Source organism: Stenella coeruleoalba (genome assembly GCF_951394435.1).
Source record: "Stenella coeruleoalba genome assembly, chromosome: 4".
NCBI lineage: Eukaryota > Metazoa > Chordata > Mammalia > Artiodactyla > Delphinidae > Stenella > Stenella coeruleoalba.
Genome location: NC_137149.1, coordinates 47,176,786 through 47,202,201, shown reverse-complemented (window position 1 = coordinate 47,202,201; position 25,416 = coordinate 47,176,786). Strand labels below are relative to the sequence as shown.

Below are 25,416 nucleotides of genomic sequence, written 5' to 3'. Positions count from 1 at the left end.
GGTGTTTCATGCTGTCTCCTAAAGCCAGAGATCTGGGGGATGCCCAGGAGTCCTTTGTTTATATACCCTTTCAAAATAATAGCAGTGATTGACACACCAGTTGTTGCAGAATAAAACTAAGACATCATCGATTTTACAGTCTATCACGGTCATCTCCTACCTATCCACCTGCAATGTGTAACATCCTTCTGGGTCCTGACAAGTACTGACAAACACTCACTGCTCCCTAGGGAACTAGATACTCCATGACTCACAAAAGTCGCAAGTGAACCACTTAACAGTGAGCCTTTCCACTAGGAAGATAAATTGCATTTACTACCTTTATTATGTAATTCAGTTTTACTACACTCATCTATTACCTGAGATTTTGTTTTCTTGGATTTCTAAATGGATGTGTGAAAACAAAGCCGTTACTCAATTGTCTCTTGGTTTGCTATAGAAAAAGAGTTTAAAAACTTGGGGCTTAAAAGAAGAGTGGCTCTAAATTGTATTTGATTGTCTTTATGTCTTCAGGACTCATTAACAATGATATTGTTACATTTCTATCTCAATTGTAAATCTTAAGGTATTTCAGTGGAGTAAAGATAAATAGTTCACTTTGCTTATGTGAACTCCTGCTTTTTTGCCAAGTATTTGTTGGCATATTCTGTGCAATAGAATAGGAATAAAAAACTAGACAAATTCAACTGGCCACCTCATTTTGATATGTCTGGTCTAAAGGTGCTTCATTTGTGAAGTGTGGATGCTAATAAAAAATTTCCCTGCCCACTTCTTTGAGTGGAAGGAATGGGAAGCCTAGTGGGATTAAAGGTATTTATGTATTAGCGTAAGAGTTTTCAGAAGAACGTTTTATAAAATAATTTATCAAGTAAAGTTGTATTTTGAAGCAAATTACAGATCTTCCTGAACTTACGATGGGCTTAAGTTCCAATTAACCCATTGTAAATTGAAAATACGGTAAGTCAAAAATGCACTTAAAAGAAATGCACTTAATACACTTAATCTACTGAACATAATAGCTTTGCCTAGCCTGCCTTAAGCATGCTCAGAACACTTACACTGGCTTACAGTTTGCCAAAATCATCTAACACAAAGCCTATTCTATAACAAAGTGTTGACTATCTCATGTAATTTATTGAATATTGGACGGAAAGTGAAAAGCAGAATGGTTGTCTGGGTGCAAAACGGTTGTAAGTGTATGGGGTGCTTACCCTTGTGATCGTGTGGCTGACTGGGACCTGAGGCTACTACTGCCCAGCATCATGAGAGAGCGTCCTACTGCATATAGCTAGCCCGGGAAAAAAAATCAAAATTCAAAATTCTAAGTATAGTTTCTACTGAACGCATATTGTTTTTGTACCATCATAACGTTGAAAAATCGTAAGTGGAAACATCGTAAGCTGGGGACCTTATGTATGTAATTTAAATAAAAATGCACTAAAATAGAAAGAGACTTCACATTTGAACATATGGTAAGAGTCACATGTAGGGCAACAGTATTTGGAGTTGGGTATTTATTCTTCAGTATCTGGGTATCCAAGCATGAAGAGTCTCCTTAAACCCCAGCATTACCAATTATTATACTCTGTGCCTAGTACTCGACTAGGCACTTTACATTAGTTGCTTCCAAGTCTCCCCGTGAAATGGAAGCATAAAGGGTGAGGTAAATTGCTCAAAGTCGTGAAGCTGATAAAAAGTGGTGCCTTCTCATACAGCATAGTCAAGAATGGCTGAGTGTTTATCATGGAAACGGTCTGTCTTTCCAATGAGACTAATTCTTTTTTTTTTTTTTTTCCCTAACATAAGCTTGTAAGTTGCATAACCCAGAGACTGTGTAGCCAACCAACCTAACAGTCTGCGGGGGAAAGTCCCCTGAAGTTGTGCAGGTTCCCTGAATACTGAAACCGAGGAAGGCATGGTACAGTACTGTACCTTTGTAACGTGTGCACCTGATTTCTTAATTTTTAAATAGTAGTCGACTATGTTTCCAAAGAAACTATCTGGTTTGGAAAATGACATTAATTTGAACCTAAAGAAAGAAGCATACAATTGTCATTAACGATTTTTAAAAAAGTTTCTGCCCATCTAGATGAAAAGAAAGTCATTTTGAAGGGCAATCAATGAACAGCTTAATTGAGAAAATAATGTGTTACTCTATGCCTGTCTGAGGGACTACCGCTGATGTTGGCTTCAAGTTTGGGCTGTCATTCATTCATTCATGGCACTACCACCACGTCCCTCTTTATGCTATTCTCCAAGCACTGTAACAAGTAGGCATGTGTGCCGTATTCTACATTCATTCACTTGTTGGGCTGCTAACGTTGTCTTTGTCTGCTGATTAGATCTCTTAGCAGGGTTCAGGCAAATGTTTAACAACTGGCTCTCTGTAAAAAGAATGAGTCTGGATTTGTAGCATTTGCTGATTACTATGGCAGAAATTACTCTCAACAAGGCCGCATCAAACAGAGGTCTTAGAACTTGGATGTGAGAAGTGATGCACACCATTAGCTCTCAGAGCACAGCCCAAATATATTCCTTTTCCATAAATGGTTCTCATATTGTGGTCCCTGGATCAGAGCATCACCTGGAAACTTGTAGAAATGAACATTTGGGGCTTATCTGAGATCTGAATCACAAACTAGAGGTGCAGCCCAGTACTCTGTATTTTAACACACCTTTCAGGTGAATCTGGTGCTAGCTCTACACCACTGCCTGTATGCCTGGCCTTGTTAGCAGTATACATGGCTACAGGAAAGCACGATCTTCTCTCAAATGTAAGAAGTAAAATGAGACAATGTGCACGCCGCTTTAGTTCTACTGGAAAATAAACATTTACTACATTTGGGTTTTCTTAAACGCACATCTTTGTTAACTACTACCTCTAAACATAATTCCATGAAATAATAGTTCTCATATCAATTCGTTTGAGACAATAATTGACATCTAAGGTCAAACATTTTATTTTTTAATTTTTTTTTCCTTTTCTTTTTGGTTTTGAGGCTCTGAAATTTAGATGTGGTACAGTGGGAAAGAACATCTTTGTTCCCAGGGTCTAGGGTCTCAGCCAGGACCACTCAAATGGCTGGGACCTGGAACAACTGGGAGCTGGTAGGGCATAAGATCAAACATTTTAAACCAAAAAATATACTACAATAGAAACAATAATAATGGATGACAGTTTCCCCTAATTTAACAGATTTGATTTTACTAAAATAAACAAAATCCTGGACATATATACACTACCAAACGTAAGGTAGATAGCTAGTGGGAAGCAGCCACATAGCACAGGGAGATCAGCTCGGTGCTTTGTGACCACCTGGAGGGGTGGGATAGGGAGGGTGGGAGGGAGGGAGATGCAAGAGGGAAGAGATATGGGAACATATGTATATGTATAACTGATTCATTTTGTTATAAAGCAGAAACTAACACACCATTGTAAAGCAATTATACTCCAATAAAGATGTAAAAAAAAAAAAACCAAAAAACCCCACAAAATCCATTTCCATCAGTGTTGAAAATTAACCAGGCAATTGAAACGAGGCACCTGATATATGACATTACTCCCATATGTGATGCTCCAATAGCACATTAGATACTGCATAATTTGGGAAACAAAGTTTTACCAAGGTAAATCTTATATAACATAAAATCATGCAATTAACTGAACTCAAATTCTCTGATGTAAGGATATGTAAAAATATCCCCTTTTAAAAACATCAGTGTGATTTTTTTTGGCCACATCATGTGGCTTGTGGGATCTTAGTTCCCTGACCAGGGATTGAACCCAGGCCCTCGGCAGTGAAAGCACTGAGTCCTAACCACTGGACAACCAGGGAATTCCCTAGTGTGATGCGTTTTTAATAAAGTTATATAAAGTGGAAACACAACAAGATTTGAAAATTTAATTCAACCAAACAAAATATTTATTAAGCTACTTATGGGAAATCTGATGGCAACAATATTATTGATGGATTTTGTTGTAATGATGGAGAAGTAGTACTTTTCATTAGAGTACATATTCTAATAAGGCCGGAGCAAGGATAGAGGCATTTAGATGAATGCCAGAATGGACAAACTTCTGGCATTTAGATGAATGCCAGAATGGACAAACTTCAAATTGAAGGTGAAAGAAAAAGGTTAAGAGTAACTTCATTTCACCTAAGATGACCAAGAAGATGGTGATACCTCTCAATGAACTTAGGAATGCACCAGGGTGAAGCAAAGGAAATGAACTTAGTTTTGGACATTCTGAATTTATGATCCCAACAGCTAGTAGTACTGCTTACTATTTGGTATGCTTTATTCTAAATACTCCACATGCATCAAATCATAACATTCTTACCACGATCCTGCAAAGATGGAACTATGATTTATTATTTCCATTTACCAGGTGAGGACCAGAGAGCTTATGCAATCTGCCCAAGACACACAGTTAATAGATGGCAGAGCTGGGACTTGAATCAAGGCAGACTGTCTTTAGAGCACCTGCTCTTTTCTATTGCTTCAATTTTAGTATTGAGTTGTAATGACATTCAAATGGTTCAAAAATCAGAATGATATAAAATGGTATTTATACACAAGTTGTGCCTCAGCCCCACTCTTTCCTCTCTATCCCAAGTTTTTTCCTTATGCAAGTACATGGAAATAAAAACACATATACTTATTTACCCACCTTTGACACTGTTCTGCCTTACTTTTTTTTTTATATATACTGAGCAATAGACCTTGGAAATCTTTCAATATCATAGATAGAGAACTTTCTTGTTCCCTCTTTCCCTCTCTCACTCCCTCTTTCTTTTTAACAGCACATTCCATTGTGTGGCTGCCCCAGAGTTATTTAGTTAGAAACTTGGGTTGTTTCCTAACTTTTGTTTTTACAACCTCTGCCACAGTGAATTACCTTGTGCATATGTCATTTCTATGTCACAGGTATAACTTTAGGGTAAATTCCCAGTAGTGGGAAAGATGTTTCCAAATTGCTCTCCATAGAAATTGTAAACAACATGTACTTCCAGTGTCAATGTATGAGAAGAGAGGATTCACTTTCAACTCTTGCTACACTCCAGAAAGAGACACCAAAAAGATTTTCCTCTATTGCTAGAAGGGAGACGGGAATGAAGACAAAGTGAGTGAGGAGTGAGGACAGAGCTGAGTGTAGAATTAAATCCTTGTAATGAATTGATGGGGCAGGTGTTACATTATTATTTACAGATATGGATTCTGAAACACATAAAAATTAAAGACCTTGCTAAAGTTTATATATAGTAATTGCTAAGCCTAGATTTGCACATACATCTCAGCCACTATGATTATTACTTGTTAAAAACTAGATTCTCCTGGTGTGTTGAAATAATTTAATGTTCTCAGTCGCCTCTATTTCACAAAAGCATTTAAAAATGTCAATTGGAATACTACTATATTCATATATTATATATATACACATATATATATAGTATCCATATATTATATCCACATCAATCAATTAATCAATTATCTCTCTATCTGAATTCTCAGTGATTGTTGCTTCTTTTCTTTAACTTAAAAATAATGCACTGGGACTTCCCTGGTGGCGCAGTGATTAAGAATCTGCCTGCCAATGCAGGGGACACGGGTTTGATCCCTGCTCTGGGAAGATCCCACATGCCGTGGAGCAACTAAGCCTGTGAGCCACAACTACTGAGCCTGCGAACCACAACTACTGAGCCCACATGCCACGACTACTGAAGCCCACGTGCCTAGAGCCCGTGCTCCGCAACAAGAGAAGTCACTACAATGAGAAGCCCGCGCACCGCAACGAAGAGTAGCCCCCACTCACCGCAACTAGAGAAAGCCCACGTGCAGTAACGACACAAAGCAGCCAAAAATAAATAAATTTCTTTAAAAAAATAAAAATAATACACTAACTTTTGTTGATTGTTGGCCATAAACTAAAAAGCAATAAATAAATAAAAGTTATGTTTGCTCTGGACCTTATAACAGATGTCTCCATTATATGGTCTGCAAGCAGAAACATCTATTTCTGGTTCATAACAAAAACTGTGTGATGTGATATTATCCTTTTTTATAGATGTTACAGGGTATACTCTATTGTTAGGCAAAAATGGTGATGAACATAAACTCAAAATAAGCTCTTTAGAGTAAATCCTCATTTGGATATAATCACTTGGGTTTTTACAACTTATCTAGAAATATTTTAAGTACATTTTATGTGAACACTAGCTTTAGTAAGTCAACTCCAAGAACTTTCACTATGGTTCCTGACAGTTCTATGCTGTTTCATTGCATAAAACAAAACAAACACACAAAATACCAAAAATGAACCATAAGATCAATATTCTGAAATCTTTTCATGAGCTGAAACAAATTGAGGCTATAACATTTAAGGCCTAGCAACATTTAAAATATTGGCACTAATTCATCACCATTTAGAGGTGAAGTAACTATTGTATTCTGCTTGGAAACCAATAATTATGTGTTTGTTTCCATGCTCTAAATATTCCCAAGTGGGTTAGCTTACCACCAAAAGGACTTACTGAATTCCATTCATGGCTACAATGGGCATCCAATTTCCCAGAACCGTTATGAAAGATTAAATAACATGTGAAGCACACTGAAAATATATAAGTATAATATCAAGATCATAAAGGCCAGTATTTCCATTTTATGTCTCCATCAATGGCCACAAACTTTTACCCAGCATGTTTGGGCTACAAATGTGTTTTGTTTGCCACGTATGGTATTTAAAAAAAATGTGAATCCATACTGAAGGGAAAACTTTATATTTAAAAAAGCCAGATTTCTGTCTTTTCTTGAAAAATCACAAGTTCTGGCAAAACCTGGGCCCACATTTTCACATGGCAGCATTCAGGGAGACCTGAGCAGATGTAGTCTAGTCCTGTTTTGACAAAGATTTGCTTTTAGTTCACTCCGGTCATAACCACTCCTATTATATTGCCAACACCAAGGCTATGTGTAACAGGGGAGTGCTTCTCTAAAAGCTTAAAATCTTTTCAAGAATAAAAGGATGAGAGAATATTCTTTTCCTGCAATTAGCCAGTTCAGTTCATTTAAGATATCTGCCTGGAAAAACGGACTGCCTATGACTTTGCGACCTTTCTCTAAATGGTAGCAGTTATTCGTACATGTGAAGAAATCAACTAGGTAACGTCTGCAGGGCGACTGGTGTTGAGATGCAACAGAGGGGCTCTGAAGGTTAGTCTTATGCAAAAAGCACACTTTCAGGAAAATCCCACCCTGTGAATCCCACCCCATTCATGTCTTCAATATATCATCAATACCATAATATTATTATAAAACTTCCAACAGAATGATCAGATAATACACATCTTGTAGCTGCCCATTGGCTTATTACTTGTAAGCTTCCTAAGGGCAGAAGCTCTGTTGCTGAAAGCTTAGAACAGTGCCTGGCGCATAGTAGGTGCTCGATAAATATGTGTTGCATGAATAGTAACTTTAAATTTGTCCCTGTGCTGGGTATCCTGCAGCTGTTTCTCTAGGGCTACTCTCCACCTGTCTTCAGCCTGTTCTGAGCCCTGGGAGGCTCATGTGTGAGCTATATTACTGAGATCAGTGGGTTCCTTGTTTTCTGGCATCTGATTTGGCCAGAGGGAAGCAGGGGTACAGGAGATTTTTGGGATCATGCATTTAAAACCCTGGTTCCTTCCCTGAGCTCCTGTCATGCAGTCCTCTCCACAATTCCTTTTCTGAGCATCGATTTCCATAACTGCTGCCTCCCCTCTCTCTTTCAAGCCCATGGACACTAGCAGTATACCTAGTTACTAGCTCCAGATTACTATACTGTCCCAACCAATCTTTGTACAGTCCTCTTATAAATCTCTCCTTAATTATCCAACTTGAGTATGCTGTCTGCTACTGCCAGGCCTCTAACACACCTATCATAAAGTCTGCTGTAGCCAAATTATTCCCTCCCTTCCCCATGACACAATAAGAGAGGAGAGGCAGTTCTGCATTAAGCAATTATTTTCACCTTTACCAGTAAGTGACAGATCTTCACCTGTAAATGGCAGAAGCTGGGTGGGAGCCGGTGTCATAGCTGGCACGAACACGTCCCCGGTAGAGCTCTACGGCGATATGGTCTTTGTCACCCTTATACAAGAGGATTCCACTATCTTCATCTGTGGCAATCTAGTGGGAAGTAACCTTGACATTAGTAGGACAAACAGTCATCCAGACATATTTCATTAAGAAGGAACAAGACTTCTTAGTAATGAGTTTTTTACTATGGTTTATTTCTTCTTTATGGCTCTGATAAAATACTAACGCACATTGAAATGATTACTTGAAAGATGACCTGTTCCTGGATTACTCTGTTGCAAATAAATTCATAAAGAACTTCAAAAAGCTCTTTTTACATTCATGAACTTATATATTTATTCTCTTTCTGCATATTGGCAATGATAAAGCTTAAAGATTCATGTCCTATGAAATATGCAAAAACAAGGACATCACATAATTTATACTTCAGCAAATTAAAATTGAAAGATATTTTCCATATCATTAGAGTCCACAGTGTTTAAAGTAAATCAAGCTTTCCCCCTTAGATATCAAACTATATTGTCTAAGCAGAGAATGATAAAATCTAATCAGGAACAAAATGGTCACATTTCCGTTCTGTTAAGAAGAACAATAAGAAGTACTTAAGTTAACATCACTGAACGTGCTTAGAATTTCCTTTGCTGGAGATTTTCACTTACCTGCTTTTTGCTCCTGTTATGGGCTTTATTTATGGCATATGTGAAATGTGACTGCATCGAGCAAGATGGATTTTCATATTACACGTTAAATTATGGTGTGACCAGGGAAAAATCTCTGTTTTTATCCTTCTTTCTGACTTTTCCGGGCTTTTGAAGGACCAGCTCAGTAAAAATCAGGACTTAAGCCTGAACACCACTGGGTACTTCTCATAACAAGACGGATGGCAAACGTTGGAAGTTAGGGGGCCAGGCTTTTTTAAAGAAGGCTGGTCTGCCTTCCAGGGTCCCATTCCTCACGACTTCTCAAGAAGCCCCTGCCCCTCACTGAAGTGCCAGGGTAAACCAAATATGGAACGGGTTTTATAGGAAATTGGCTACATTTCTTTGAATTCAAAACAAAACACATATGCAGCCCCAATTTGCCCCAGGTACCCTAAATTTATCACCCTAATCTAGCGTAATCTTGTCTATAGGGGTTTGAATAACTTGCTCAAAGGTACACGGTGACTTGGTGGGAAGACTTATGGTAATACTTGAGTTTGTTAATTTCACGTCGAAGTTAAAAGACACCTGCTGACACTTCTGCCAAGGTATGTTCTGTCTCACCTGTGCTGTTCTCAGCTGCAGGTTTCCTAACGAAAGCTCCCCCAGCGCCCGCCCCCCGCTACCGTGCAGAACCTGAACTGCAGAGCCATAAAAATAAATGAATAAAATGCCATTACCTGAGCGCAAAACAAAGAGAGAGATTTTGTTGCTTTGTCTCTGTGTGTGTGTTTTATATGATCAAGTAGTGAATAAAAATACCTAGTGCCCATTTAGTTTTGAAAGACACAAATGTTAGAGAGAAGAAGAATAGAAGCTTTTCATACAAGTAGCATTTTCTGTCATTGTGCTATGCAGTATTAACTGTCTATTTAAGAAATAACATCACTCACAAACCACCACGTATGTTTATATTTGGCAGCTGAATTGTTTTAAAATGAGATTAGCTCTTGGTAGTGGGGGAATCTTACCTGAAGAGTGATGTTTGTTTGAGGCCGAACCTTGGCAGAAGGGATCTGAAGATAAGACTCTTTGTTTACAAAGTTCACACTGACCAATTTTTCACACTTCTCTCCCTGGTAGCCAGGCAAACACTGGCATATTGGCTCATTTATCCTGATGATGCACTGAGCTCCATTCTGACAATCAAAATTATCACAGGGGCTGGTACGAGGGAGAACCATGGGTGGAGAAAACTCACAAAACAAGCCACTGAAGAATAAACAGAAAATACTCAATTAGACGTTACTTAATTGCCAATATGAATTAAGCCCTGTTAGCACCTAGCTCTAAATACAAATGTGTACTTGCACTTTTACCTGTAACCTTCGGGGCAGATGCATGTATAACTGTTCACTGCATCAGTGCAGTGGGCTCCGTTTTTACACTTGTTATCTTGGCAGTCATCAAAGTCAATGTCACAGTGTTCGCCTATGTATCCCGGCGTGCAGTCACATCTGTTTGAACAAGCAGGTACATAGTTTCAAACCCAACTGAGCCAAAATAAGTAAAAGAGTTGCATTTCATCTAGGAAACAACTGGTGCTGTCTTTGCAAAAACATATTTAGAACAGGCTCATAAAGTTTAAAAATTAACAGATGCCTAGAAAATAGTACTGATCTGCAAAGTATGCCATGGTTTCTCACTGTGATCTCTCAGAGGAACAGCAATTTTCCCTCTCTGATGACAGTGAGCATCCACAATCCAAATAAGAATAGACTAATCACACCAGGGTGTGTCCCTCCCTTCTTCCCCCACTTTATCTGCCCATGGTGTCCTCTATTTTCAGCTGTCTAATTCATTTGAGCTGCTGACACGGTAAAAGTGCTGTGTTGTAAAATTTATTAAGAATATTAAGCATACCTTAAGAACAATTAACACTTTAAATTTTCCAACAGAGACTGGGTGCATTACAGTAAAGGATAATTTTATGAAAAGCAAATATGTTAGCATTGGATACCCTAATTCACCATGAATCCAGATTATCGTTATGGCAGAATGGGGGCTGACCTAACTGGGTGGGGCAGGGGAACGGATACAAAATTCCTGGGTCCCATCCCCGGACAGCTTTTCAGCCTGTTCACTCTGGTGGTATGGGACAGAAGGGGTCTCGGCTGCACTGATGGTGAAGAACCAGGGATAATAATACAGCTGATGTTCTTTGAGCACTTTGTTTCAGGCCCTGTTCTAATCATTTTGCATCATGGACTCACTGAATTCTCTCCACAGCCCTGTGACATCCGTGATACCATGACTCCACTCTACAGGTGAGGAAACAAGGCACAGATTGGTTAAATGTCTTGCCCAAGGACATCTAGCTTGTACGCAGCCAGGAACTGAACCCAAGCAATCTGACAAGAAAGCCTGAATATCTAACCACTGCTCTGTACCGTTAGATAATTGATTACTCAGGGTTCCCTTTAAAATCTCTTTCACCAGTGCTGACCATTGGAATGTCTAGCTCTGACACCAAGGATGCGGGATTTTAAGGGTGCCCAAGGAAAAGCAATATGGCACATGCAGTGGTTATTAAACTATGCTTTGTGGAGCAATAGGGGACCATGGAACCCCCAAAGATAATGGCCATAGCCGGGGAGGGGGCCTCTGTCAGCTTCCCTCTGCACTGCCCCCCCCAAACAATACTCTCCTGCTGTGATTCATTAGTTTTACACATTGGGCTTCCATAAGTGTTTCTGTTTGAGGTTTAAGAAAGGGTTCACTGACTTTAAAAAAAACAAATAAACCAGGAAATTATGTTTTAGCCTTATAGAATTTGCACTTTGCAATTAGGCAGAAGAACTGTGTTCATATTCTGGTTTCATCCTTAAGTGTATGTAATCTTGACTACATTACTTCATCTCTCTAAGTGTTCCTTTCCTCATCTATAATATGTATATAATAATTTCCATCTCACAGGTTTGTTAAAAGATTAAATAAAAACACTATCTGTAAAATAATTACTATAGTAGTTAATACATAATGCATGATCAATAAATGGTAGGTTTAAAAAATAATTCTATATAAGTTTTTATAATTCTAAAAAAGTATTTATGGTTTAGACTGTACTAATTATTCAGTTTTCTATTTCAAAGCCATTAGGATTTAAGTGAATGAGGATAATTAAAAACACCCTAGTGAATGTGGATATTATTGAATGCCAAGGGTTTTGCCTAAAAATGCAAAATCAGGATTTAAGAGTTACTGGACAAATGATGAATTAATAAGATAAATGGGAGTATATACCCTCTAAGGGTAACACAGACTTTTAGCTCTGTGTGTATGACTTAAGGAATAAAATGAGCTCACTGCATCAGCATGCTTGCTCTAGAGCCAGTGGTTTTCATGCTAAATCGTAACTAAGCAAACAAGTCTGAAGTTAAATGGATTCTAAGTGGCCATAGACATTCTCAAAAAGATGGACGGGGCCTGAGAAAAGGGCTTCCATCAATGTTAATTTGACCAGAGCTGCTCAAGTACAGAGCATTAAAAGAAAGAAGAAATGCTTTGAAACACTCTGAATTATTTACCTGAGAAAAGAAATCAAAGTAAAAGATAAGAGAACCACGTATTCACCATAGTGGCTGTTTAAGAGCTATTTTATATATTTTTTTCTCTACAGATACTGTTTTACGAGCCCATTAGGACTTGGAGTCACATTATGAGACCAACATTTTTGTCTTTCTTTGGCTCCTTAGACCGAGTTTCAAAACAGGAAGAAAATATTTAATTAAGAATTCCTTAAAGCTTGTATTATCAGTAAAAGGTATCATATTCCCCGAACTCTGGCAAGGAGTGAGGAAGAAAGCAAAGAATGTAAAATATACTGTTTAGAAGCCCCAAAGCTGACTAAGTAAGATGCATGCTTGAAAATACTGCTTATGGCATATCATGGTCTAAAAATATCTCAAAACAATTTAGGAGATTGATGAAGTATATAATAAAGCAAGAAAAGTAAAACCAGCTCTGTTAGCTTAGTAGTAAGAAAATGTAGCTGAAGTTAACAGTACATCTTGTCCAAACAATATTTGTCAGTAGAAATTTTCTTTAGCAGCTTCATATAGTCTCGGTTTTTAAGTCCATTTATTTTTTGCAACTCCCTTTGTCACGGTGTGTGATTATTTATAATATGGGAGTAATAGCAAATGCTATGACTTAACCTGTTTTCTGCTAAACTACGTAAAACTCACAAATTACTGCTGAAAACAATGAGTTCCCAAATCAGCTAATCCTTAATCCAGTAAGATGTGCTATAAAAAGTGTGCAATTTAACTGATAGTAATAGAAGATACTGAACTAATCGTTAGTCTTTTTGAAGATGAACTACTCAGTTTTTAATGGTTTCCGGTAAGTGTTACTAATACTTTATCTTGTCATTACAATGCACAGAGCTTATCCAGCAGATAGGCAGTTCTGGAAAACCATCTGCTTTACTGGCCAATTTCTCTAAGAAATGATAACAGTTGTTACCTAAATGACTGACGTTCAATTCGCCAAATTCATTGTGTGCAGATCAAAGACAATATGAATTAAAATAATTTACATACAGTATTTGGATGAACAAAATGCAATACAGGATTTTGTATAAAATAAAGATTTCAATAAGACTTTTGTTTTTTCCACAGAGGAAACTATAAAATATAAAAAACTATAAAAAACTATAAAATATAATGAAAAATAGAATCAAATATATTCTTTTCTTTCCCAAAAAGGCATCAAATGGAATCAGCAGGTGCTGCAACTGAATCTGTATATTCTAAAATAATGAATTTTAAATCAAATTGAATCAAAAACTGTTCTCTAAATAAAACTTGAGAATAAATATTTTATTCTGATTGGTCTTTGAAATCCAGGTGTGGTCCGGTGATACTGACCCCACCTCCCATTCAAGTAAGAATGTCTGATAATCTGTTGACAAGTATTAATATGTTAGAGTCCCATGGGAAAAGAATTTGAAAAAGAATAGATACATCTATATGTATAACTGAATCACTTTGCTGTATACCTGAAACTAACAAAACATTGTTCATCAACTACACTCCAATATAAAATAAAATTTAAAAAAATGTTAGAGTCCCAGCTCTAATCCCATCTACTCTTAGAAAACTGTTCCTGACTGGAGTAATTTTTAATTCTCTGAATCCTATGGCAACTAAGCCTGAGTCATTTCACTGAGAAGATAAAGAATGGGAGAGTGAGTAGCTATAAAGTGCCACAAAAACGTAAGATGGTAACATTACTCGTGCCCTGACCCATGGCAGGTGCTCAATAAATATTGGGTAAAGAAACCAGTAAAGCTATTTGCTAGTTGTCTCTTGTAGGCACAACTCAACCTGAACACTACAGTGTCATTTCTGAGAACCCAGCTCACCTTCTGTAACAAACCAACAGTAATGGTCATAAAGTATAAAGCTTCTTAGAGATAACCTGCACTAGAACAATCACCCAACTGGGAAGTATAAAACCCAGCTCCAGCTCTGCCAGTGAATAACACTGAGACCTCTGGACAGCCACCGACCTCTCTTGGTTGTGGTTTCCTCATGTTTAAAGTGAAGAATTTGGACCAGATGATTTCTAATCTATGGCCTAAGAAGAGAAGTTGCTGTTGATAGACCCTTAAAATATTTCAGAATTGTGGCAAAGGAATAATTTCATTTGATACCAAACGTACTTCAGGAAGATTGCTACCTGGTGTGACTGTGTGTTTTATCATCCCACACAACACACATGTGTGTGAAGGAGACACTATTAATAGCTACAGTGAGACAAGAGGCATAAACGGATATTGTACTGAGGCAACCTGGGACATATGGTCACTCTGTCTTCCTCCTCTTGGGTAAAGTATTGTTGCATAAGAAAACATTTTCAGTTACATTAAATGAAACTCCCTATTTTACCACAGACTTCCATTCAGATAATAAAGTTCCTAGTAGATATTATGAATTTATTTGGCCTCCAAATAAATTTAATTAAAAATAGCCAAAGGCTATTTTATTTCATACATGACTTCCCAGGAAAAGTCACAAAACAAAAGGAAACATTTTCTTTTCTTTGGTGTACTAAAAAAGGCCCATGCTGTAGATAAACATTTATAAAAATTCCATTGACACTGGAGAGTATGTCCTCTAAGTCCTGAGCAAAGGTGTGAAGCTAGGTCCTGAAAGAAGAGGGTTCCTTAAAGAAAGGCCCTCCTCCCCCATTTGTGAGCCCCAAAGCAGCCTCGGACTTACTTGAATCCCTTTGGCGTCAGGATGCACTTGGAGTCGTGTTGGCAGGGGTTCAGGTCCTGTGCACAGAAGTCCAGCTTCTCCTCACACAACTCACCTGTTAACATGGCAAACGGTGTTAGGTCATAGACAAAGGTTAACAGGTTTCCTGCCAGCAGGCTGTGTCATGGGTCTGAGAGGTAAGCATAGCTTGTGATTGGAAAAAATAAAAAATCACAAGACATGGAAGCAGAAGATCTGAAATGCTGGTTCTGCTGCTAAATAGTCTTATGACTTGGGACAACACAGCTATTGTTATCTGTAACTAATAGGAGTCCCTTTAGAATATACTATTGGAGAAAGAAATCTGAATGCTTTTCGTTTTTATTCTTTTATTATTATTATTTTAAAATTTTGGACTTTTTACTGAGGTATAACATATATCCATAAGATAAATGAATAGGTAATAAATAGTCACAAACTGAACTCACTCATGTAACCAGCATCCATATCCAAAAACACACCATTGACCATCACTCCAGAGGCCCAACCCCAAGGGTAAGTAACCACTACCCTGACAGGACCACAGATTATTTGCCCCTGTTTTTGAACTTGACATAAATAGAATCATTTGGTATGTACACCTTTATGTCTGGCTTATTCTGTTGTTTTATGTTTGAAAAGATAATCCTCAAATCTTCACAGTCTCCAAGGTTCTACAAGTCTAGAGGAAAAAGACTTTGTTTCCCTTTTATGACTTATTGCAACAGCTCAACAGTATACTCCTCAGCTACATCCGTCACGACAGAAAAAAGCAAAAGGAGAATCAATCTAGATAAAGAGCGTACACTTCTTTCTATCAGCTAGCTTATGAAGAATAATTGTCATCCATAAATGAGAGCTACAAGCATAACCATGAAGATTCGAGACACACTTTGTTGAATTGCATGTCCAATTAACTGTTACGAAATTTCTTCATTTATAAATAACATGGTTATATTTTATTTTCAGGTACATTAGGCCAAATATGATTTTCGGTGAGAACACTTCCCCAATCATTGTGTGAGATTTTAAGGTGACTGGAAAGATGTAAAATTAAAAAGTTCTCTCCTTTTCTACCTTACCTTTAAATTAGTTTTTAATTATTTTATATGTAATAAATGAATGAATAAAGTGATACATCTATATGCAGCTGTTGTTAATTTCCAAGAAACTATTAGAACTTTGTTCAAAATGTGTGGATTTAAAGCAACAGAGGTTAAAACATCAGGAGTCTGCAGCAAATCTCTTTGTTATAAGACTGTCCTTTTAAGGTAATACTTTGCTAACTGGTAGAAATAGTTGCTTAACAACTAAATGTGGCAAATCATTTACACTTCAAGGATCTTTTTCAGTGACTTACATATATAAATGTACTAAGCTAGGTATTACATCAATATAGTGTATGATAAGTTAGGGTTTTTTCTGTCTCTTAAAGAGAACTAATTGTACTAAAAGTCTCATATATTTCTTTTATAAGAAGCATTTCTGTGTCTGTAAATCTGTGATATAAAAAAGTTTTTATCAAGATATACCTATACCTAATGAGCTATTTTTAAACAGGGTTTACTTAAAGCATCTTACATTCAATTATTATTACTTTAAGTAATACATCTTGATAGAATGTATTCATTATAATTTCTCAGCCTATCATGATGAAATCACTTTCAGTTTTCTAATCAAATCTACCTGGTTGGATAAAGGCTGTTTATAGTAGTCTATATGCAAGGCAGTTTAAATATCATTCGATGTATTCTTCACTTTATACCCAACTAAGAAATCATTTTAAAAATGATATGAAAGGGGGGGGATGCTTTACTTCTTATTCATTTTGATCTAATCCAATCCAATCCAATCCAATTAAGACAATCTAAACCATAGTTCATAAGGATTTACTATATGATGAGAGCAGTATGCTTAGAATATTTGTCTTTATATCTCTGTAGAGTATGGTATGGTGACATACTAAAATAATAGTCACTGAAAGAAAAATTTATGCTTTTTAAGGCAAGAACTCCATCTTGTTGACCTATATTCAACTTGTTTCATATTCGCCTCCTGAAATGATAAAGCGTATGATGTGACAGGATGGACGGAAATGTTCTTTATTCTATTACACATAGCGCTGTACTCTATTACCTTATAAGCAGGTATTTATATTTTTCATATGGCATCAGGAAAGGTAAGTCAGCCCATTGGAGTGGTTAAGGGCAATGTGGTTGAACACAGGTTAAACTTCAGCGCCCATGAGCCCCTCAAGAGATGGGAGTCTAGACAAACATTGGCTTCATAATTTGGCTCCAACCCACTCCACAAAATCACAGGAAATCCTACTCATTTGCTTTCAGCCTGGACCCTTAAAAGTCCCCAATGATAAAGCAATAGATTGGAACACAATGTTTGCCTGGCATTTGAGATTTCACTTTTGATCAGACAAGCAAATTAATTTTCCTTGTGCTTCTAGTTTTCAGCTTTTTTTGTTGATGAGAAGTTAAAGGTAGGGGTGTGTGTGTGTGTGTGTGTGTGTGTGTGTGTGTGTGTGTGTGTGTGTAGAGGGGTCAGCCAGGGAGCATACTGTTACCTCTTTAGGATAACAAGTTAGTGAATGATCGATTACAACTTGTGAAGAAAAAACACATGTCCTAAACAGAGGCATCTTTTTTTTTTTTTTTTGTAAGGAAGTGATGTTTAGTTTTTAGATCACCTCTTCCTGATTGTGTCTGTCAGGTAAGTATGGCATAGAGTGGGATGGAAATGGACAAGTTCTACAGTTACACTAGTAAGAGCTGTGAGGGAGTAAGGCAGGAGTGATGCTCTCTTCCCTAAAAGGGCATGATTCCTCGGAGTCCAGAAGATGTAATTCATTGCTTACTGAACATCTGTAAATGTGGTCTTTCTGAAGAATCTGACGTAGTGGTAATATGACCATACATCCTGGCTGGCTCAGGTTTATACTTGCCATCCCAGGGTAATTTTCAATAGTGTCCCCACACACAGATGCCCTGATTTGGATGACAAATGCTAAGGTCACCTTGTGGGTGGGGCAGTAAAAGCTGGATCAACAGAGTTCATGCTCTCTTTGGAGTGAACCAGCATAAAGAGATTCTAGGGAGAAACTACTAATTGGGTGAAATGACATTTGGGTTGCTGAGTTATTGCTTGGGATGGCTTTCCGCAACTTATTCAATATAAAACAGTGGACTGGTTGCAGAAAAATGAACTATTTTATTGTTCTGGTTCCCAATTCTTCATGAGTAAAATGAGGTTCTGGAATTGAAGTTGTGCAAGGTCAACTGTGGCTATAAAAACCTTCTTTTTTTTTAAAAAAAAAAGGCAAAATGCTTCTGAAGAGATGAATAATGCAGATAAGCAAGTTAGTAGAGAGAGCATTATGCTTTAACTGGACAGAACATCATTAGTGTATTCAGTAAAACAGTGTCAGCATGTGCCCCAATCCCACTGAGGTACCAATACTGTGAATATTATTGCAATGAGGCAGAAATCTCAGTGCACTTGATGGTTCTTATGGGAAACAGTACCTGGAGTTGGCCTTGCTTCCTGCTTCATTTTAGATCCGTGCACCTAACTTTAATGTTCTTTCCTTATTATATTATATTATAAGGAAGGGGGCCTTCCTTAATCTTCATTTGTACTTCTGGTATCTAAAATTGTCTTTTTGTTTGCATTCCTTATTACTGCACTTACTGAAATCGTTTTAGAATTATTCCACAAGCTTCTTCCCTGATACCCATGGCGCGATCTGCCTATGGATGTTTTCAAATAATTCTGGTAGCAAACCACCAGATTTTTAACATTGCCATATATTTTGAGTGCAAACTGTGTAAAAGGACTTATGTTAACGCTAGGAGTATAATGGTGAATAACAAAAAACGATATCCCTGTTCTCATGGAGCTTATACATGAGGAGAGGAGGAGAAAGATATTGATCCATTAATTTCACAAGTAACTGTAAAATTGCCTGAGTGATGAATGCTAAAAAGTGTCCTGATGCTCTAGAAGGAGAACTGATGGTGAGGGAATTTTTTTCTGAAGAAGTAGGACTTGGATTGCAGGTGAAGGGGGGCGATAAAGAGCATTGGCAGTGGCTCTGTGCAGGAGGTGACAGGGCAAATATGAGCTCTGAGAGACTGGGAGTGAGCCCAGGAGAGCATGGTGACAGAGAAGGCCACAGAGGTGGGCAGGGGCCACATGGCAGAATGTAGGCAGCAGTAGGTACCACTGAAGGGTTTTAGGATAGAGGATGGCCAGATGACATGCACACTTTGAAAAGAGCATTTGGGCTCAAGAGGAGGATGGATATCACCGAGACAAATACAAAGGGATATGAGCCATGACTTAGCTTGTACTCAGGTGGTGGTAGAGGAGATATGGATGGCCTGATGTTTAGAAGCAAAATAAATGGGAATTTGTCATGGATTGGGTTAGGGGAGGGGAGAGAGGAAGCTGTCTGGGACTTCTAGGTTTCTGGTATGAATATTTGGAAGTACCTTTCAGTGACATAAAGAACACTGAAAAGACCAGGTTTTCTGGGGCAAAAATCAAGAGTTTGTAAAATAAGGATGTGGTGTCATGGGTTGAACTGTGTCTCCCCACGCACCCCGCCCCCTTCAAAAAATATGTTGTAGCCCTCCAGTACCTCAGAATGTGACCTTATTTGGAGATAGGGTTTTTATAGAATTAATCAAGTTAAAAGTCCTTAGGGTGGGCCCTAATCTGGTATGGCTAATGTTCTCACAGGACGAGGAAATCTGGCATAGAGGGCAGCCCACGTGAAGAGACAGAGAGGGCAGATGGCCACCAACAGGCCAGCTAGAGAAGTCTGCAACAGGTCCTTCTCTCACAGTCCTCAAAAGGAGCTAACACCACTGACACCTTGATTTTGGACTTCTAACCTCCAGAACTGTGAGACGATACATTTCTGTTATTTAAGCCACCCTGTTTGTGGTACTGGGTTATAATAACACTAGCGAACCCATACAGGTGGTAAATTCTAAATTATTGGAGGTTTATAGTGGGGAATAAAACTTTCAAATTATGCTACTATTTCTTTTCTTCTCTTTTCTCTCTCTCTCTTTTTCTCCTTCCTTCTTTCCCTCCTTCCTTCCCTCTCTTCCTTCGGTCTCTTTCCTTTCCTACTTCATTCCACGCAGCTGTCCTCACCCATGCCTGAAATTTTCTTTAAGCTTCTCCAACAGAGTCTTTAATAAGCGATGCACGAGGAGAGGAAGTGGCCCCTAACCATGACCTTTGCACTTCAAAAGAGTCAAGGCTTGAACAGAGCGTATCAGCATAGTTTAGCCCTACATTTGCTGCCAGGGCTGGATGCCTCTCTGCAAAGCACTGTGAGTCTTGGTTGACTTGGACCAATCAGCCCTTGGCCCTCTCTCCAAGAGGCATTGGTGTTAACAGGTAAGGTTTGCAGGACAGGCTGCCCAAACAGTAACGAAGACCCTCCTCCTCTTATGGCATTGAAGGTGACAAAGGCAAGAGAATCACAAACTACTGTGTCTTGTAGAGGGGGAGAAAAGTGAGTCCAATGTCTGTTTCATCTACTTTACAATAAATCTGGAGACTGACTTGAACTTTGAATGATAGCTGCAAGTAAAAATAACTACCAACATCTCTATTATCACTAATTATAAAGTAATAATCTTGAAAGTGATTAATTTAAATTATGCCAAAGACATTCAAGCTCATGGTAAGTGGATGACACCTAAGTTGTCTTGTCACTAAAAATGATTTACATTTTCTACACAGACACTGAAATTTTTTAAACATGCTTTTCCTTAAAATATACTGGTTTAACTTATGGCGTTGTTGAAAATTCTTAGCTATAGTGATTCTTTGACAAATCAATGAATATATTATATAATCCACGAGCTAATATTAAATGTTTCCTGAAACTAATAAGAATAGTGTAAGAGGAAATTAACCACATATAGTAGGATTAATTTACATGTACTCTGGAGTGAGACTTTTTAATTTGACCAAAATTCAAACCTGCTTTAGTTTCATAATTTTCATTAAAAAATGTTGGGGGGAAGATATTTTGAGCTAGACGCAGCAAATGATAAAAGGATGTTCATGATGAAATCCTTACTCTGGAGAAGTTAAAATGTGGAAAAATTAGAGACATAAGATAGATGCTTAATTTTCCAGTATCCCTTAAGTTTCATTTAGTGACTGGAATATGGACAGCATCGTGGCCTACAAACTGGCTGAATGATATTTACCATTATTTTATTTATTATTGAAAACTAGACTACACAGATGCAAAGTTCATTATTACCCTTAAAGAGACTTCTTCTCTTGGCAAGGTAAACTGTGCTATTTAGAGAGAAGACATTTTTGAAGAGTTATTGGATGGACAACTAGTTGTTTTCTATCTACCAAGAAATTTGGGCAACAGCATATCTTGCTGAGGCTTATTCAGTTCTCAAAGCCTGCTCAGCAGAGAAAAGGTTGGTCATCTTGTCCCTAGATCAGGATTTCAGGAATTTTCCAACTCAAACTACTCTGTTTAAAATATTCACTTTTTTCACTACTAGAGCAATAAGAAAGGGTGGGTTTGAATTAATAAGTATCTCATTTATATTTTCCCCAAAGTTAGCTCTGTAAATTCAGGTTGGCCATATTTACAAACACAAACAATTTTAGATATAGGTTCATGCCATTGTTGGAACACTTAACTCTCACTAGATTTTGCTAATGTAACCAGATTAGTTTCTTTTTTCTCTGAAACAGAAATAATCTCAGAGTCCATTCTGGGGACCACGGATGTATGAAGGAGGTGGGGAGGATTCCAGGGCTGACACTGCAGCCTGTTCTTGTTCCTATTCATAAACTGTTTGTTCCTGTTCATAAACTAGTTTCTTTTTTAATATGAAAGGATCATTACTATTGATAATAATGGAAAGGGAACTCATGACAGCAATCTGAATAACTGAACCAGCATTCTAGTGTTGTATTTAACCTGTTATGACATTTTCAAATATACTTATAACAAGGGAGGAAGTCTGGTTGAATTCCTGACAGCATCCCCAGGACACAGAGTTTTGGAGGGTCAAATGCATCATTCTTCAAATATTTGCATTTTGAGCTCTTGCTTCGCTCAAGAAAAACCTAGAAAAATGGTACTAATTTTACTCTATTTGAATTGGCACAGAGAGGGAAGGTACCAAAAAAAGCAACCTACTGGAAATAAATTGAGATTTAATTTCTTAAAAGTACACTACTTGAGGGCAAGGGATAGATACCTTTATTTATAGTTTTGTATCTCTTCATTGCCCTTGCATTTGCTAGCAAATTATCTGGCACAAATTAGATACTGGATGGCTTTTGAAAAATGTGAAAACACTTATTTGATTGCTTTTCAAAGGAAAATACTTTACAAATTGTTAATGAAGGAGACCCAGATGGCATAAGGGGTAATTTAAGGGGGAAGAGAGAATAAGGAATACTGGTAGCAGATTTGTGTTTTGAGATCCCACCCTCACGTATGGCCTTGTAGGCTGAACTTGAGGGGTAGCCTATTGACTCAGATACCTTGACAATCTTGTCTGCCAAATGATGACTATCCCCATCAGAAACAGAGAGGATGAACTCGGGAATCAGGAGGAAGTGTGAGTGTAAATGGCTTGTCTGAGAAAGATTAAGATAAATGGACCTGAATGTTTCTCATTACATAATTTGAAAAATTCCATACATACAATTCCTAAAAAAAATTGTACATTTCCCATTTGTTCTTTATTCATGTAAAGAATAGCATCCTCTCTCCTCTCACAGACCTTGCAATGTAGCAGGGAGATGCATGAACTGTATTAGAGGGTGGACACAGCTGATGGGATTATGGGAGTCATTCCAGAACAGGTTAACTGAATTGGACCTGAAGGAAAAATATTTCTGTTTTCTCCTCTTTTGCTGAACCAGGCTAGCCCTATCTGTTGCCTACTCTGCTCAACATTATCATCCCAGGCACCAGAGCACATCAACGTGAGCAGAAGCCTATTCTCCAATCTGAATATTTAGTATCCTTATCAGTAGTGATAGTAATAGTTGAATTTATTTCATCAGTAAGTAAAGGATTACTTATGAACAGTGTGTTTCTGCTTCTTATTTTTATAAAAGAGCTAACTCTTCCTAAAGGCTCCTTTTAATAATAATCTGATGTTTTCTTATTTGTGTTTATTATCCTGAAACTTCTATCAATTAGCAATAGTTAATTGTTTCATAATATGATCAATAAACTATCCAGATAATATCCACTTCTCTAAGCTTAATTAAATCCAATTGTTAGTAGAGAAGTATTGGGACTTGATCTTGAGGAGCCATGAACTTTTGAAGATATGTTAGCCACTGATAAATGTCCTCTGGTGCAAAGAGTGTGCAAAATGGGACACAAGCATAAGCGGACAAAGCCAAAGTATAACCTCATGAGATAAAGTTTATCATAATTCAAAACAGGAAGGCTCAAGGAAATATGCTATAAATGTGGATATTGATGTTTCAGAAAAGAAAATCATTTTATAATCTCACTTTTGTTCTACATGACATGAAATGGGTTGCTCCATAATGCTTGTCTGCCTGAAAGTTTGATTAGTCTTTGTGTTCAGAAACAATTCTTTCTCTTTATTTAAAAACTAGTCAAGTAGCTATACTTTGCTGTTAACTTTCTTGGAATATGAGAAGTGATGGCTTTGTACTGGTGAAATAACTGACCTAATCTGAACTTGCAATGAAGAATCAAACCAAAGAGTCTGCCTGGTAGACAAGGGTAATGTTTTATGTATTTTCATATCACTTTCAATTCTGAGCATAGTATTCTGAATAAGGTATTTTCTCAATAAATATCTTTTGAATTTTTAAAATGGAAAAACTTACCTCTCCAAATAAATAAACAAAAAAGGAAGTGTTTTTCAGTACTTCCTCATTGGAACATTATGGCTAAATAATGTAGCCAATTCCAACAGCTACTGAAACTATAAAAATATTTAACTTCGTTTCAAAATAAATAAATCCAAATTAGATTGAATAAGCCTTGGTTAAGCTAAATGGTTGTTCTGAACTCAATGGGCCCTGCCTATTAACTAAAGAGCAAATAGGATCTTTAAAATGTTTTCTGAGATTCAAATGTATTTAAGAAGGCTTTGAGAGGTTGGAACATGAATGCAAACCACAAAATATAATTAGGCTGCCAAAGTCCTCTCTCTAGTTAAAAACGACTGCAAGTATGAGTGCAGCTATATTGACTTTGACAAAAAAGACCTTACACAGCTTGAGGCACAATTAATGAGAGAAGGAGTCACTGTTATTAAGAGATCATGACAATCCAAAAATATACAAAAAACCTAAAAAAATACAGCCAAATTCAAGAGTTCTTCAGTATTCAGTATTTCCTTACACTTCAATGTAGAATAAGAGGGTAAAGAGAACCAAAGACTTATTCTCAAATAAAGCCTTTCCATTGGAAGTGAGCATGGCAAATAAAATGACAAAATAATAATTTTTAAAAAGACAGTAAAACTCTCTTTTTACTGAAAAAAGACTGAAGACCATGAGGGGGAGGAATTTCCTTCACACATATAACTTACTTTAGGTAGAATTTTCTTTATCAAAATTCCGTAAGAATTCTTCCGTCATTAGGAATGACATAAAACCATCTATACCATGTCACTGTAGTGATGATGGTTGGAACTAAATGATCCAAAACTTAAATTTGTCCTCTCTGACAGCCCTTGATACTTCTGGAGTATAGACATCTACATTTTCAAGTGTTTTCTTATACATTCTTCCATGTTATTCTCAAACATCTAAAGGAGGTGGGACAGATGTCATTAGACTGTGACAGGCCCCACAGTTGATAAATTTTAGTGCCAAGAGAGAAATTTTAGCTTTTCCCGTTAGCTTCATAAATTCATCAGTATCCCACCTGCCCTATGTGATGGAAGGTAGGCTAGTCATCAGGGGAATTAGTTAATTAATTGTACAGACACCGATTAGGCACTTTCTTTTTTTCACGTGTAGATAAAGTAGACTGCCTGTCTGCACCTGAATTTTGTTTTCTTCACAAATACACCTAAGGGTCAATTACTTACAGCCAGCTGAAGAGACAGCAGAAGAAAAGCTTATTTGGCACAAAGGATTAGTCAGAGCCACTGTGGATGTGAAAAGATGCCAAGTCTGGAAGATGGCAGCAAATAAGAAGGGACTGGTTCCAGGGGAAGGTCTCCAAATTACAGTGCAGGCCTTGGGGCCAGTTAGACACTGGTTTGCATCTAGATCCCTACTTACAAGGTATGTATCCTTGGGTAAGTACTTTGTCACTGTTTTACACAAGGTATTGCTCAAGTCCTTATTGCGCATATCTACAGAGTTCT

General features: G+C 37.5%; 1 protein-coding gene across 3 annotated transcripts in view; it reads right to left on the bottom strand.

Moving 5' to 3' along the window:
* SLIT2 (slit guidance ligand 2) overlaps window positions 1-25,416 on the bottom strand; it is a 398,287-nt gene that overhangs the window by 29,427 nt on the left and 343,444 nt on the right. For all 3 annotated transcript variants that reach the window (XM_079920024.1, XM_079920023.1, XM_079920025.1), the window contains exons 30-33: window positions 15,005-15,098; window positions 10,097-10,234; window positions 9,749-9,989; window positions 8,036-8,166 (exon numbers count right to left, since the gene is read on the bottom strand). In XM_079920024.1, coding sequence (XP_079776150.1) covers window positions 8,036-8,166; window positions 9,749-9,989; window positions 10,097-10,234; window positions 15,005-15,098 — 604 coding nt within the window. The remainder of the gene's footprint in view (window positions 1-8,035; window positions 8,167-9,748; window positions 9,990-10,096; window positions 10,235-15,004; window positions 15,099-25,416) is intronic.